At 37.7% G+C, this 15,626-nt stretch overlaps 1 protein-coding gene across 29 annotated transcripts in view; it reads left to right on the forward strand.

Annotated features, from left to right (window-relative positions):
• The window catches only part of NRXN1 (neurexin 1), a 1,247,328-nt gene that overhangs the window by 568,820 nt on the left and 662,882 nt on the right, over positions 1-15,626 (forward strand). For all 29 annotated transcript variants that reach the window (XM_045979150.1, XM_045979153.1, XM_045979171.1 and 26 more), the window contains 2 exons: positions 8,610-8,993; positions 15,023-15,226. In XM_045979150.1, the coding sequence (XP_045835106.1) occupies positions 8,610-8,993; positions 15,023-15,226 (588 nt within the window). The remainder of the gene's footprint in view (positions 1-8,609; positions 8,994-15,022; positions 15,227-15,626) is intronic.

Here is a 15,626-nt window from a genome sequence, read left to right on the forward strand (position 1 = left end):
CTCTGCAAACTTTGCAGGACTTAGAGCTGACGGCTCCTTACCAGCCGCTCGTCCCTTTCCAGAGTTCTCCTTTCTGTGTCCTTTGTTCCCAAACTTAACACAAAATAACCGTGTCCGGGTATTTAGCTAAAGTGTGAATTGTAGTAAAATTAGGATGAGGTTAATGACCGTTTTCTTGGTGCGTGGATATTGTTTAAATTTGCATTAAACTCTTTGGCTCAGTCGAAGGTATCCTCTCAACAATTTTTACAGCAAACTGCCAATAATCTTTTTTTTTTTTTTTTGCAAACCATCATTACACATTGAAATAAAAGAGAAAACTCATTATTATTATCAAATTCTACTTGTGTACAGCAGGGTACAGCAGATTGTATTGGTGGTTATTCATGGGTAAGCCTACATTTAACAGCTAAGAAACCATTGAGATTGAATTGAAGTCATAGAGTTCCAGTTTAAGAACTAGAAATTACAGTGGGAAAGGCACAAGGCTCTCCCCAGAGCACATAATTAGAGGTTTATAGTAATCACGGTTTGATGTGAACAGCACTTTCTAGCTATCTATTACCAGCACTGATTTCTGTGTATACCATTCATGAATCACCACACTTAAACATTTCTACTTGAACAACCATTAGACGATTTCTCGGTTTAGGTCTTGATTTAAACTTGCCCTTTGACTATAAACATTCCTCCCATGCCTCTACCTACTAGTTCATTGCAAACACTGAAATAGTTTTAAGTAAATTTATAATATTGTTTCACATGCATGTCTCTAAACCTCAACACATCAGGGGGAAAACTGAAGCACTTTATCATTAAGTTATTAATTATTTGACTATCCCAGTGACTAGATGGAGTCAATTTTACATAAATTTGTTACATTAAATTTTATTAAACTTATATTTATTTCTTTATTTTGAATATTTTTAACAAGAAAAACGTCACCTATTTTCTTTACCCCCAAGAAATATTTTCAGTTTTGCACATTTTCTTCCAGGCTCTATTAACATGTGTATATATATATAATTTATATAAAACATATATACTTACCATTACTATATAATAAACACAATTCTTCATTACAAGTCTAATTATAGTAGATGGGTAGAATTGACCAGTCATAGATATATGAGTATTCAGGTTCCTGTTACCAATTAAATTTCCCATCATAAGTGAATAAACATTTGGACTGTAAGCTGGCATCTCATCCTGGCAAAGCTACACAGGAATCATTCCATATCCTGTGACAGTTAATAGCTCATACAGAATTAATAACTTGGCATTCTTATTTTATACAGCAGTCTTATGGGCTTGGTAAATCAGTCAGACCCTGAGAGATGGAACCTGCTCTCAGTCTACCAAATCTACTTTCTGGGCCTATCAGTTTATTTTTTTTTTAAGATTTTTTTTTTTATATTTTTATTTATTTGACAGAGAGAAATCACAACTAAGCAGAGAGGCAGGCAGAGAGACAGGCAGAGAGAGAGGAAGAAGCAGGCTCCCTGCGGAGCAGAGAGCCGGATGCAGGGCTCGATCCCAGAACTCTGACCTGAGCCGAAGGCAGAGGTTTTAACCCACTGAGCCACCCAGGCACCCCCCCCCCTTTTTTTTTTAAGATTTTAATATTTATTTGACAGAAAGAGACACAACGAGAGAGGGAACACAAGCAGGGTGAGTGGGAGAGGGAGAAGAGGGCTTCCTGCTGAGCAGGACCCTGGGATCATGACCTGAGCCAAAGGAAGATGCTTAACAACTGAGCCACCCAGGTGCCCCTGGGCCTATCAGTTTAATGGGCAGACCTTGGACAAGGGTGTCAGTTGCACCCTGAGGGGACCACACCCAGCTGCATGACTCACATTGTGGAGTGCTGAGTAGATATCTGTGTAAATTCCAAAAAATAGTATTTGAATTTTAATATTTTAATTATAAAATATACCACTTGGTTGATGTTTACAACTACCCAACATTGCATATGATAATCTTAAAAACTTGTACGCATCCCTATGGCTATGAGTGTGTATCTGTGTTTGTATATGTGCACATGCTTAACACACAGCATGTATGTAACATGTAAATTTGCGCTATTGGTGAAAATGTTCCGGCATTTCAAAAAGTACATAAAAGAGTTTCTCCGTGCTACACACCTCCCTCACCAGTTCATTCCCTCCTTCACAGGTAACCACGTTTGCTTTTGCATTAATATAGCTATGCATATGTTTACACTTATAAAATAAATGTAGAGCTTTTATTTACATGAACATGACCATTCTTCAGCAATTATCAGGTAACTTAAAAAACCTACTAAAAATAAAAGCCATTATTTGTAGTGGCATCATGTATCCCTGAGTTTGAAGATATCGGAATGTACTTTGTCATTTCTCTGTTGATATTCAACTTTTTGCTTTTAAAAAATTTCACTATTTTAGACTTTTATAAAGAAAATTTTCATGTTAGGTCTTTATGCATGTAGATCAGAATTTTTATAGGATAAATTCTGAGAACTGGAATCACTGGGCAAATTGCATTTTTAATTTTTAAAGTTAATGACAGGTCATTTTGCTAATAGGCCATTTCAATTTACACTTGTCCATAAAACATGATATGTCCTTTCCCCTCTCATTCTTTCCCCTTAAGATATTATCAAACTTTTAATTTTTTCCAAGATTTATTTCTTCATATGCTTGTTTATTCCTGACATTCCTGGCTCATGGGTAGATCCAAGGAAGGAGAAAACACATAGAAATAAGCAAAAAAAAGAATATTAAAATTTTCTTTTTCTTTTTTTTTTTTTTAAATAAACGTTATTTCAGCCCCTATTATAAACCTAACATATGACATTGTGTTTTTAAAAGACACAGGGGGCCGCTGGGAGGCTCAGTGAGTTAAGCATATGCCTTTGACTCATGTCATGATCCTGGGATCCTGGGATCCTAGGATCAAGACCCTAGTCAGGATCCCTCCTCAACAGGGAATCTGCTTCTTCTTCTTCCCCTTCCCTAGCTTGTGCTCTCTCTCACTCTCTCTCTCTCAAATACAGAAATAAAATATTAAAAACAAAAAAGACACAGAAAACTGAAAAGAAGAAACTATCCACTCATAATCCAAAACTAACATTGTTAATATTACGGTTCATTTTTTTTTTGTTTGTTTTACTATTTTGTTGGAATTCTATATTTTGCATTTTGCACCATACTATATAATCAATGTTTCATTCTACTTTCAGCATTTACATTATATCTTGTTACTGAGTTTAAATTATTAATAGAATATGTATTCCAGGGCACCTGGGTGAAAGGATTGGTTAAGAGTCCAACTTTTGGAGCTCAGGTCCTGATCTCCAGGTCATGATATTGAGTGACTGGGTCTACGTCTGGTTCCACAGTCAGCATAGAATCTGTTTGAGATTCTCTCTCTCTCTCTCTTTCTGTGCCTCTCTCCCCTCTCTCTCTCTCTCTCTCTCAAATAAGTAAAATCTTAAAAAAAAAAAAGAATATGAATTTGACCAGTAAATTTTTAAGTTTTTGAAATCTAATTCTCTTCTGCAATGAAGAGGCGAAACAGAATTATAGAAAAATAAAATACATAACTAAAAATTATTTTAAGTAGTAATTTCAGAAAATTTTATTCAAAAAGGAACCTTACTGACACCCAGTAAATTCTTTTATTTCTCCTAAGAGACCATTGAGACCTAGCAAATCCAATATTTGGCTCAGCTTGCCAGCTAGTTAGTTGCAAAAGCTAGAATATGGAAGTGGGTTTCCTCTGACCTGGCAAAAGCATTCTCATTATAACACAGTTTTCTACCTCCCATTTCCTGGTCACTTAAATTTTTGCAGTAATTATAATCAAGTTACCTTTTTTTAAATCTTCCTTCACTCTACGCTTTCTCGTCCTGAAAACTAATCTTCTGGAAGTGGAAGGGTCAAGAAAAGTTAGATTTAAAAAAAAAACAAACAACACCACAAGAATGGAAACTAACAAGTTATAAATACCAGCAAAATAGGAAAGATGATTTCCATTTTTATAAAATAAGAACTGTTTTCAACAGTTTTTCCCCTTTAATGTATAATTTTACATAAAGCATGAATTCATTACTTATGCTTCATGAATATTCTTAAATAAATATTACGTTGTCTATTTGTCACCTTTGTTTTACCCTTTGCTTATGCAGTGAAAACGACTGGGGTTAAACATTAATATATGTTAGTGTGATTTCTGTGTTACAATTACAAAAGTCATGTACAGAGATATATTTTTTCTTTGAAATTTTATTTCTTTAAAAGCAAAATTACATAGGAAGGTGCTTCAGAGTCTTAAATATTGAGGCATGAAACACTGATCCAAATAAATCCCCAAATAGGACTATTATCTACAGATTTTTAACAGCTCAAATATAGCAATGTTTAAGTAAAATATTTAATTTACCAAGATTTTAAAGGTAATTATAGTGAAAGAAGGTAAAATGTATGAAATAATCAAGCTATTCCAAAGAGAATACATAAATAGTTGTAGTTCTTTGAATTAGATAGATGGATAAACCAATAATATACCTAGACTTTTGTTTTCTCTTAAAAATTTATTGACATCTCATCCTAGCTCAAACTTTGCAAAATTCTTATTTTTTTTATTGATATATACAACTGTAGCAACTAGTCAATTGTCTCTAATTATCAAAAACAAGGCTTAAGGATTCATCTCATATTTTCTTGGTAATCACTGCTTTTGTAACTTAATTATAATGAACAGGCACTTAGGACCTTAATATTGAAATTTCACTCTCATCATGTATATGTGTTAAATTGGTGTAAATGAATTCAGTGATTCTGTGATGAGTCTTTTGCTTATGTGAATATGTCCTGTGATTCATATCAAAAATAAAATCATTAAGGAATTGGGGATTCAAATCCCTTATCAGAAATGTGTACATCTCAGGACATTTACACAAGTCTAGGCTAAATACAGTATCAATAGAAGTATATCTAAATATAAATATAAGTCTGACTCAATAATATTTAGTTACTATTTAAGTATAGTTTTTATTTTGTGAATCTTCAGAATATAAAAATAATTGTTTCCATTCCCATTTAAAATAAATTTCCCTTTTTTTTGCCATCTCTTTTACAAAGATATTCTAAAATATAAGAGCACGTGGATTGGTAAAGCTTGTGGAGAAGATGGCAATTGCCTTTCAGTTACGATTGTCTCATTCTATTTGTTTGCAAAATATTTTTTAAAGATTTTTATTTATTTATTTGAGAGAGAGAGAGTGAGGGAGGGAGAGCATGAGAAGGGAGAAGGTCAGAGGGAGAAGCTGTCTCTCCACTGACCAGGGAGCTCCATGGGGGTCTTGATCCTGGAACTGCAGGATAAGGACCTAAGCCGAAGGCAGTTGCTCAACCAGTTGAGCCACCCAGGTGCCCTACAAAATATTTTAATTAATGATATTTGGCATATGCATGTGCACAACATACCTCCTTACCTTGAATCCAGGGCTAAATTAAAGTTCTAGTTCTTCTTAGATTGTATTAGAGCTGAGGTTAGGATTGTATTGCTTTTGATTTCTCTCTAATCTTGCATTACTTCTTCCCATGAGAACTCTAAAATTATCTCTCAAAGGGACAATGAGGCGCAATGGGAAAAATTTCTTATCCTTTATGACAATAACCTCTCAGTCTGTGGTTTTTGAACTATGGGTTACAGCCTGTTAATCAGTCCTGAAATCAATTTGGTGGGTCATGTCCAGCATCTGTATTAATAAAATTATGTAAGAAAATAATATCAGAGTGCCTCAGCAGTAATAGAGCCAAATATTTTTCTGTTAAACTTTTGTTTAACCGTGTGTGTGGGTGTATGAGTGTGTGCACTAGACGGTATAAAACCTGTGGATTAACTTAGGTGTTGTGATCAGAAAACTCTAGTCTAACCACAAAGTTATTGTGACTATCTCACTCTGGCCACAACAAACACATTCATAAAAGCATATTGGAATTTTCTTACAATGCTTTGTTTAAAGTAGGTCCCAACACACCATAAGTAAAAATTAGGATACCCAGTCACTCTGCCCTCACTGTCAGACTGTTGATGGGTGACTGTGAATGTCGTGGCCCCAGGGAGGACACCGTAACTATGGAAACTACTTAGTGTACTGAGCTGAGCAAACTCTGTGGGGGAGGGGAGAGCACCAGTGTGATCCCCCCACTGAATTCCTCATCTCAGGAACCCTCCAAGCACCTCTTAGTATGGACTTCCAACACCACATGTTCACCCCAAGTGTTTTGTTTTATTTTGTTCTGTATCTTCCTGAGCTGAATCAGGCTTTTTCCATAAGTAAGAAGGCACATGGAAAATTACATATTTTTTTAAAAAACAAATCCCTGCTCTTGTAAAACTTTGTCATTGTTCACTTCCTCTGTGTCTCCTGACGGTTGCCCCTCAGCATCATATATTCATTTCTAAGAAGCCTTTTTTAACCAATTAGAAAACAGGGTGTGGCTCTTCTCACACTGTTGTCTTAACAGAAATCACTGTGTTCATTCCATACTTTTGCTTACAATGCATGTAATATATATTATATACACATATATCCATGTATGTGTGTATACATATATGTACATACGTATATACATCTCCACCTTTCCTTTTGTCATTAATCCTCTTTCTCACCATTTTCTAACTTCCATTAGCTGCTGCAGAGGACAGGGATCATCTTTTAACTCACTTCTTAAAGCATTTTGGACAGTAAAAAATGCTCGTAATGAAATTCTCTTAGGAATAGAAAATGACACCATTCTATCTCAAAATCATATTTTTCATTTCCCCCAAATTATATTTTTCATGTTTTTTTTTCTAAGTAGGATTTTACAGTACCTGCATGCTCCTAAATGAGTTTTCTTCCAGACATTTGCACGAATGCGACCTGTAAAAGTGAATACATTGTCCTTTTGCCTTCTTGCTACCTCCCTCCAAAATCCCTGTTATGTTCCCCTCTTTGGAAGGCCAAAATAGCAATGCCTTTAAGTGTTTCTCTCCTGAGAGCTTTTTCTATTTCTTTCTGTGGATGTCTAGAGAGACAAATGTTCCCTTAATGACTTGGCTGCCTGTGCAGTCTCTGTCAGTGGTGTTCATGGCCTTCTCTCACGCAAAAACAGATCCCATTACACTGCCCATCTTGAAAAGTACCCCTTCTGCCGGGCTTTAGAATGCTCCTGGGGACAGTGCAGAGGCCAGTGGCCCTGCATCTTTAGATGCACGTTTGACATTCATTACAGGCTATATTTTCACTTGGGGGTGGACTTTAGGTATTCTGTGAAACTGCTAAAATGCATCTTCTTCCTATCCTCTACTCATACTAGAATCTCCCCTTCTGTCGTTACCTTTGTACCCCAACTTCTGTCTTCTGGCCTCCCTTGTACATCTGCCCCCAAATCCCTGAGGCCCTCTGTCAGCAGACATTTCTAAATCTACTTTCTTTCTTAATATTCTACCTATTCTGCTCTATGGTCTAGACCTGAAAAATAAGTCTGGGACAATCTGGTAACATATAGTGAGATGTCATTCTTAGGTACATTATTTTCATTTTTACAATAGCCTTCTGGAGACAGAACGTTGGTGGAATTTTGAGTAATCTGGTGGTACATGATAGAAGTTTTAATCCAAAACTGCCTTCAGTCTTTCATTTTTTTTTTCATTTAATGGATTCCACAAATATTTTTTCTATGATTCTCAATTAATCCCATTTGAATGTCACCTTTTCAACCTCTGCTTAAAACCGGGGTTCCTGTATATTTGTAAACTAATAGAATTATTCTCGTCTTACATTTGGAGTGAGTGGGGAAAGACTTGTCAATTTAGATGACTAACTAGTTTGGATTAAAAATTTTTAAAGTAAACAGCCAGTTTGACTTGGTTCTTATGATGAATCATGATATACATCATTTATGCAGTGCTTATTATAAACCGGCTGCTTTATTAATACCATTTTTAGCACTTAGAGCAACGTTGAGAGGGATGTCATATTACTATACCCATATTATGGATGAGTAGATCAAGACCATAGAGCTTATCAATAGATTGATACTCTTAAGAGTGGTGAAGTTAAGTTTTGACATAGATAATCTGTCGAACTATTGTGTTTGTTAAAAGCAAGTGAGTCAATTAAAGGTGGGTGCATGCGATCTTTTTTTTTTTTTTTAGTTTGCAGATGTACACCAGCTTTGAAAATGAGCACTCATGAACTGTAAATCTGACTTTATTCCAAAGGGTAGTGTATCATGTCAACTTCTCCTTTCTTTTTCTTTGTTTCCTGACTGAACTGTTGAAGAGTGATATAGAAGGGTGGTTTCTCTTTCCTTCCTTCCTTTTTTTTTTTTTTAAGTCTTCCTTTTTCTTTTCTTTATTAACCTGTTGAAGGCTGACAGACACTCTCGGTTGGCCATCCACTTTGGTTTCGACTCCCCTGGGAAGGATAAGGCACCTGTGGAACAGAAAGGAGAATCAGAGATGTCTGCCCTCAAGGAGCATCCCCTCAGACAGACGAAAGGGAGAAACGGTGATTTTCTGAGCATGTTGTACTCCGTAAAGACCCGTGTGTTCTCTTGTCTCTGCAACAGGTACCATTTCTGTCAACACACTGCGCACGCCCTACACAGCGCCTGGCGAGAGTGAGATTCTGGACCTGGATGATGAGCTGTACCTGGGGGGCTTGCCGGAAAACAAGGCTGGCCTCGTCTTCCCCACCGAGGTGTGGACTGCTCTGCTCAACTACGGCTACGTGGGCTGCATTAGAGATTTGTTCATTGACGGCCAGAGCAAAGATATCCGGCAAATGGCTGAAATTCAAAGTACTGCTGGAGTGAAGCCCTCCTGTTCAAGGGAAACAGCAAAACCGTGCCTTAGCAACCCTTGTAAAAACAACGGCATGTGCAGGGATGGGTGGAACAGATATGTCTGTGATTGTTCCGGAACAGGCTACCTTGGCAGGTCCTGCGAGAGAGGTAGGATTCCAAAAATCAAGCAGCTGACTCCCCTGCGACGAAAAAGTGTATTAAATGTTGACCTCAGACCTTAAACTGCCCATGGGAGCATAATGCATGCTCTGAGAGGTAAACACCTACAGGCCAAGCAGCCTACTAATGCGTCGTACAGGATTTTCAGAGAGCCTGATTCTGGGAAGACACAGAGTTTGAAGTGTATTGCGGGAAGAAATATGTTAGTCTTTCAGATCCTCTAGAGTATAGGCTAAAGATGAGTAACCGACAGCAATGACAGTCTCTTTTGCCCAGTTTTTAATTTCAGGATCCTAGAAAGCAAAGAAGCTATGAATTAGAGGTATTTATGGCATCCAGCGCTAATATCCATGGCCAGAAAAAGAGCATGTGAGGCCCCTGCCCTAACACTGTGGAGTGAGACTAAAGGTAGTCTGCTCACTTCCCCTTGGTCTGCTTCTCCGAGTTTGAGATTTAGAAGTAAGGTGACTTTCAATCATCTAATTTACACCGGCAGTTTTGGAAGTGCACCCTAATTTCAAAGACACTGACCTTTGCCTAGGACCTGAGTGATCACAGATGATGTACCTCTGCCGCATTTACCCCTGTGGTATTAGGTCTCCGTGTGTCTGTGGGGCTTCTGAGCAGCTCCCTTCCTTTCTTCTCTAGTAGGAAGCACAGCTACATTTTTTTTTCTTTTCCTCTCCCTTTAGAAGGAGAGTAAGGATTAAAGGAAGAATGAAGAGCAAAGACAAAGCACTGTTTGTCTGCAGACTAAAGGGGGAACAGCAGAGGGACAAAGTCCTCCCATCGACCTAAGAGTATCCAATAAATGCTTTTGTCACTATACCCATTGCCACTCGTTTTCAACAATGGAACAAAAAAAAATCAATATGGAAAACTATTGACGAGTTGTTCCATTGTCCTCTCATGCTTCAAATAATATCTCTGCATTAAACATTTAGCCTGAAAGCTCCTGTTGTATATTGTATAAACTATGGACATTTAGTTTTCTTTCCCCCTTTCCATCCTGAAATCATTTAATTTGTTTAAGCTCACACTTCCTAGAGAACAAGAACAGTGAGTTTCTAGAATCCAAAGTTGAGATGTGACTTTGGTTCTCTGTCTTAATGAGGAGATTCAGTTTATCAGTTCTATTATTAACATTAATCAATCTGAAAATAGTAATAAATAATTTAATAAACTAATAGTGATCTTAAATTACCAACCGAAATACTTTTACTGTTCTGCACTCTATAGTTAGGTCAATAGATGGGTAAGTATATTAATCACCTAGATTCATTCATTCTCCTAGTACTGAATTGCAATTCCTATCCATTGTCATTAGAGGTTAGCCATTTCTGTGTAGTTTCAAGTGTAAGGTGTATATTCTCTGTGAATTCCCTCTTCTCATTTCCTTCTCTAATTTCAGTTTATTTGTTTCATTGTATGGTCTTCAGAAACTGGCAAAAGGGGCCAACAGTAACCACCAAAAAGGCAACAAAGTTTATAAGACATATTACAACTTAGACATAATGGGAGATTCGCAGACCTGCACGATTTAAGCTGTTGTTTTCTTCTTAATCACTCAGAGAGCTGCCAGTTACACTGATGCTTCCTGCTTAAGTGAAGCCAGAAAAGGCCATCACCGGAACTGTCACACAGATCCCGAAAGCCTTCAGTTAAATATGTGTGGCGTACCACCCTGTGGCAAGATCCTGCTACTACATATGGCAGAAATAAAAATAGAAATTGTCAAGCTTCCTGAGCCAGAATGAGGGAAAGGGAATATTTTTATTTCGCAATAATTAGAAGGAGGGGTGGCAAGCATATGTAGATTTGCAAATGAGAATTTAATAGCATGCTTCATCACTGGGATCCGGCATACATTTTTATCTGACAGGTGGCTAGAAATTTCTGCAGATTTCTTTGTCTCCAGGTTGGTTGTGTGTTGAGGAAAAAATGGTCATTTTTGTGCGATTTTTGTTTCCAGACCACCCAGCGTATTGTTAGAAGTCTTTGTTTTTCAGAATTAATTTTCTTGCTCACATTATGGTATCTCCTGAGAACAGTGGTGATGTGGGATGCTTGTCATGCTCAATACCACATAATTTGGCTTCTGTCCAGTTCCCAGCTATGCCCTAGTTCAGTCAACATAGGATCGTGCCCAGCCCTTGGGGTTTCCAATTCAAAAGAAAGAGCTTTGACTGTGGTTCTTCTCCAGATATACTCTGATCACATAAGGGTGTTAATCACCTAAGAGTTGATGGACAACTCCTGAAATTAAAAAAAAATAATAATAATAAAGATACTAGTAGTCTCCATCTTACTATTACTGAGCAATAATTGATCATTTATAAAGATTATTGTTCATAGTAAATAAAAAGTGTGTTCAAGTCCTTAGATAATGCAGCCTGAGGAATAATATTGCAGTCACATTACTATAGGAAATTTTTGTTCTGCATTAAGTAAGAAAAGGAATTTATAAGAAAGAGTATTTGCTGACCTAGGCAATTAAGGAAAATAGGATTTTTTATGTGCATCGATCCCATAAGGAAGAGTAATATAGAGATAATGTGCAATTGAATATAAATTAAATTCAGCATTTCCCCTCCTACTTTATTTTGAATAAAGCTGAGAATTTGTGGAGACTTGGCCATGTGGAAATTATTCTTGGTTATGTGTATATGTTGTAATCAGAGGTCTGCTTTATACTTGTTTGTTAAAACTCTAACAGATGGAGAGACAGATGTCAGAGCAATATAATTTGGCTCCCTGTCTGATTTTCATCGTTGTGCACAATATGTGACTGCCTTTCGGCAAAACTGAGCACAGGTGTACACTTTAGACGGCAAGAAGGAATAATACAGAAAAGCAAATTTATCAAACTTAATGACAAAGGGGAAGGAGATGCAGGAGACAAAGCTGAAACTTTTTTCTCCCCCTCTGGGAAGTATTGTATTGGAATTAGCCTTCTAAAGTACTCTTTTGTGTTCTAAGGGGTAAAATAATTTTACTAACGTGAAAGGATGCTGTCAAATAGCATAACCTTCAAATGTCAGTGTTGTTTACCATTTATTTGGCAACTCTAGGCTCCAACTTGTGCAGTTTCCATTTCTTGTCTAATTAAACATTAACTCTAATTATGAGGAATCATTTAGGTGTTCATTTGTCGTTTATCAACAAGTTATTTTCACATTGAGAATTATTTAAAATGTACTCGAGTTTTATTACTTTATTATATTATTTCATCTCTGCAGTTTTTTGGAGAATGTTAGAGGCTAATGATTCTGATTATTTTCCAACTTTGGATTGTATTTCATCCTATGTTGATGATTCATTGTCAGTCATCTCTATTTCTGGAAGGATGTTCCCCCTCCTTAGTTTTTAATCGAATTAAGCTGCATTTTAAAGATTATAGCATCATTTTTTAAATGTGATTATTGAATAATAGACACTAGGTTTATAGATTAAATAAATAAAGGAAAATTAACAACATTTCAGTTCTTTTATCAATATGACACCGAAGAACTGAGTAATAGATAGTGCCTTTTAAATGTTTATTCAGGTGTTTTTTGCTCTATAGATATGGACAATGATTGACTCTAGTTTAGGCAAAGAAATAGTAAAGAGCAAATCTCCTTTGATATTATACAAGAAACACTTTTTTTTTTCCTAGAGATCACCATAGCTTTACAACCATGTTTCAATTTTTTAATTAATTAATTAATTTGTGAGAGAGAGGAAGAGCATAGATGCAGAGAAGAAGAGGGAGAGAAAGAGAATCTCAGGCAGACCCCCTGCTGATGGGGAAGTCTGATGTGGAGCTCGATCTAACTCCTGAGATCATGACCTGGGGTAATTGTGAAGAAGAAATGAGTAAGTAGATATGGAATAATTGGAGGAGGGATCAGTAGGGTGCTTGGAGCAGAACTCTTGAAGTCACATTTGACCAGAGACCTGAATGCCAACGGAACAGCCATGTAGAGGTTTAGGGTTAAGCCTTTTAAAACAGACGGGTCCACAAGTGCAAGTACTTGAATGAGGGATGAAATCAGTGTGGCTGGAGTTTACTGAGCAAGTGGCAGAGATGCTCAAGTTTGAGGCCATGAGAAGGGCTGGGGCCAGATCATGGAGAACCTTGTACGGCTTTTATTCTAACTGCAGTGTAAAGCTATTGGTGGGAGGTGGGGAGACATAATTTAAGCAGTGTAGGGATATAATTCTTTAAAAGTTTAGCTTGGCTGCTGTGGACAGGAAGGAAGAGTAGAATGGGAAAACCGAGGGAGCTATGATAGTGGTCTAGGTGCGTGACTGGAGCAGAGGCAGAGATACTTTGGTGATAAGGATAAGAAGCAATAAATTCAGGAAATGGCTAGGAATTAGAGCCTACGAGACTTACAGACTTGCACATAGATTGGGCATCGCAGAGAGTTTAAGAGAAAAATCAGAAAACTAAGTTCTGAACGATGGGATTATGTCATGTACTAAGCTAGAGAACATTGGTGAAGGAGCACGTGGAGTCGGTTCATCGGAGGGGGTGACTATAGTACTCAAGTTGGAAATCTTAAGTGGGCGATGGATGAAGGAACTCGGGAGAGAAGTCAGGCTGTTAATAAATATTAGGGGGAGTTGACCAAGATCCCTTAAGTCAAGAGGCAGGTGGGAGAGAAGAGCACCAAAAAGGTATACCTAGAAGGAACCTTCCTTTCTTTATCTGTTCTGGATACGCATTGAGTCCCATGATGACAATAACTAATGATGAAATATTTGACTCTCCTGACTTTTTGACAGTCAAACATGCAAAACCACAACTCCAGAATAAGTCCCAGTAATAAACAACTGTATCAGTAAAGCTAATCGTGCCATGTAAATGGGCACGATAATGAGAGTTTCCAAGCTTGCTTTAATTCCAGCTGGTTTTTCTTTGGTGAAGCGGTATTCCGCGTTGTCAGAAACAATGAGAAAGCAGAATTACTCATACTTGTTTTGCAACGTTCCGCCACCATATGGTGTTTAACATTAAAGGGTTCTATTTCTTAAAGCAGGCAGTTTGTGATCAACGGGTTCTGGTGTCCTCTTCTTTCTGTGTTTAATGCAGGATTAAGCGACTTCTCTCTTAAAGCAGTGCACTCTGGTTTAGTAGCACGAACTGAAACATGCCAGCTCTGCAGACCCAGCCGGTTTACTCAGTATTACCAAAATACATAGTTACGGCTTTTTGGCGATAGCGTCACATCTTCAGAACACCAGGGTAGTGCCGACAGAGGATGATTTCAGCTACCCCTTCCCTGTACATAAAGCTTCAAATGAGGTTTCGGTTTGTGTCTTTGTAAAAATTAGTTGCCTTGTTAAACCAAGTGACTCGGAAGAAGCGCCATGTGTGGTCTGGAGCTGCGATCTTTTTTTCTCTCTTTGAACATCACCTTTGGTAAAATGTTGACATTATTCTTACATTGAAGTCATTTCTTTTACTTTTTTTGGATCCGATAAAGGCAGATATTATGAAAGAAGATAATGTTGGAAACTTCTCCTAGAATCACAGACTTTTAGGGTAGCTACGGCCTTAGAGATGGTCGCTAGCGCCGCCTCATTTCGTGGAGGAAAGGCGGCTTTGGCGGAGCTAGTGGCCCAGCCTTGTATAAACACGCATTAAGTGATCGCTTACTTAGTGCCTCAACCCAGGCTCGTGCTGTGGCTGACACAAAAGAATGTGATCTCTGCCTTTGAGAAGGGAGACCCACACATGAACACCGAAAACCAGCATGCTGAATGCCAGAGCTAGAAAGGGCTGTGCGATCAAAAAGGGAAGGCATCCCTGTGCCTGTGGTTTAGCAGACTTCACAGAAGCCCTCATTATGGTGACGTCTCTTCCCAGCTTAAAAAAAACAAACAAACGCTCATTTCTGAGGAAGATGAGTTGCGTTTGCAGTGTTGTGTTCTATCTGGAAGCCATTAATAGGACTCACTGTCCCTTTTTACAGAATAAATTAGTACCAAACTGACCGAGAACTTTGATATTCATTTCCCATCTGTAGAGGCAACGGTTCTGAGCTACGATGGGAGTATGTTTATGAAAATCCAGCTCCCAGTGGTGATGCACACAGAGGCCGAAGACGTGTCCTTACGGTTCCGATCCCAGCGCGCCTACGGCATTCTCATGGCAACCACCTCCAGAGACTCGGCAGACACCCTCCGCCTGGAGCTGGATGCAGGGCGTGTGAAACTGACGGTCAACCTAGGTAACAACTCCCCTTCCCCCATAAGACTAATACTTTTCACTTTTTGTTCAGTTTTGCCTGCAAACATTTATCGAGTAGCCTGTTTTGCCATGGAAAGTTAAAACACTTAATGGTCTCATTTTCATCATTTAAATTAATTTAGGTTTTGGGGGCATCTTTTTGATTGTTTCATTTTGTGGAACATAATTTACCATTTTGTGATTTCTACCACTGAGGATTCTTAAAAGGGAAGCCGTATGTACCAATGAGGTCAATTGAAAGTATAAATTGTTAGGCTTGAAGAGGCCTCAAATAATTTCCATTGTTGTATTTACTGGTATTCTGATTTGCTATAGAGGATACCCTTTCAGATGGATAAAAACCCATCTGCTTTTATTTAGATAACATCTGCACAAAATGT

This window comes from Meles meles, chromosome 15 (assembly GCF_922984935.1).
Source record: "Meles meles chromosome 15, mMelMel3.1 paternal haplotype, whole genome shotgun sequence".
Classification (NCBI taxonomy): Eukaryota; Metazoa; Chordata; class Mammalia; order Carnivora; family Mustelidae; genus Meles; species Meles meles.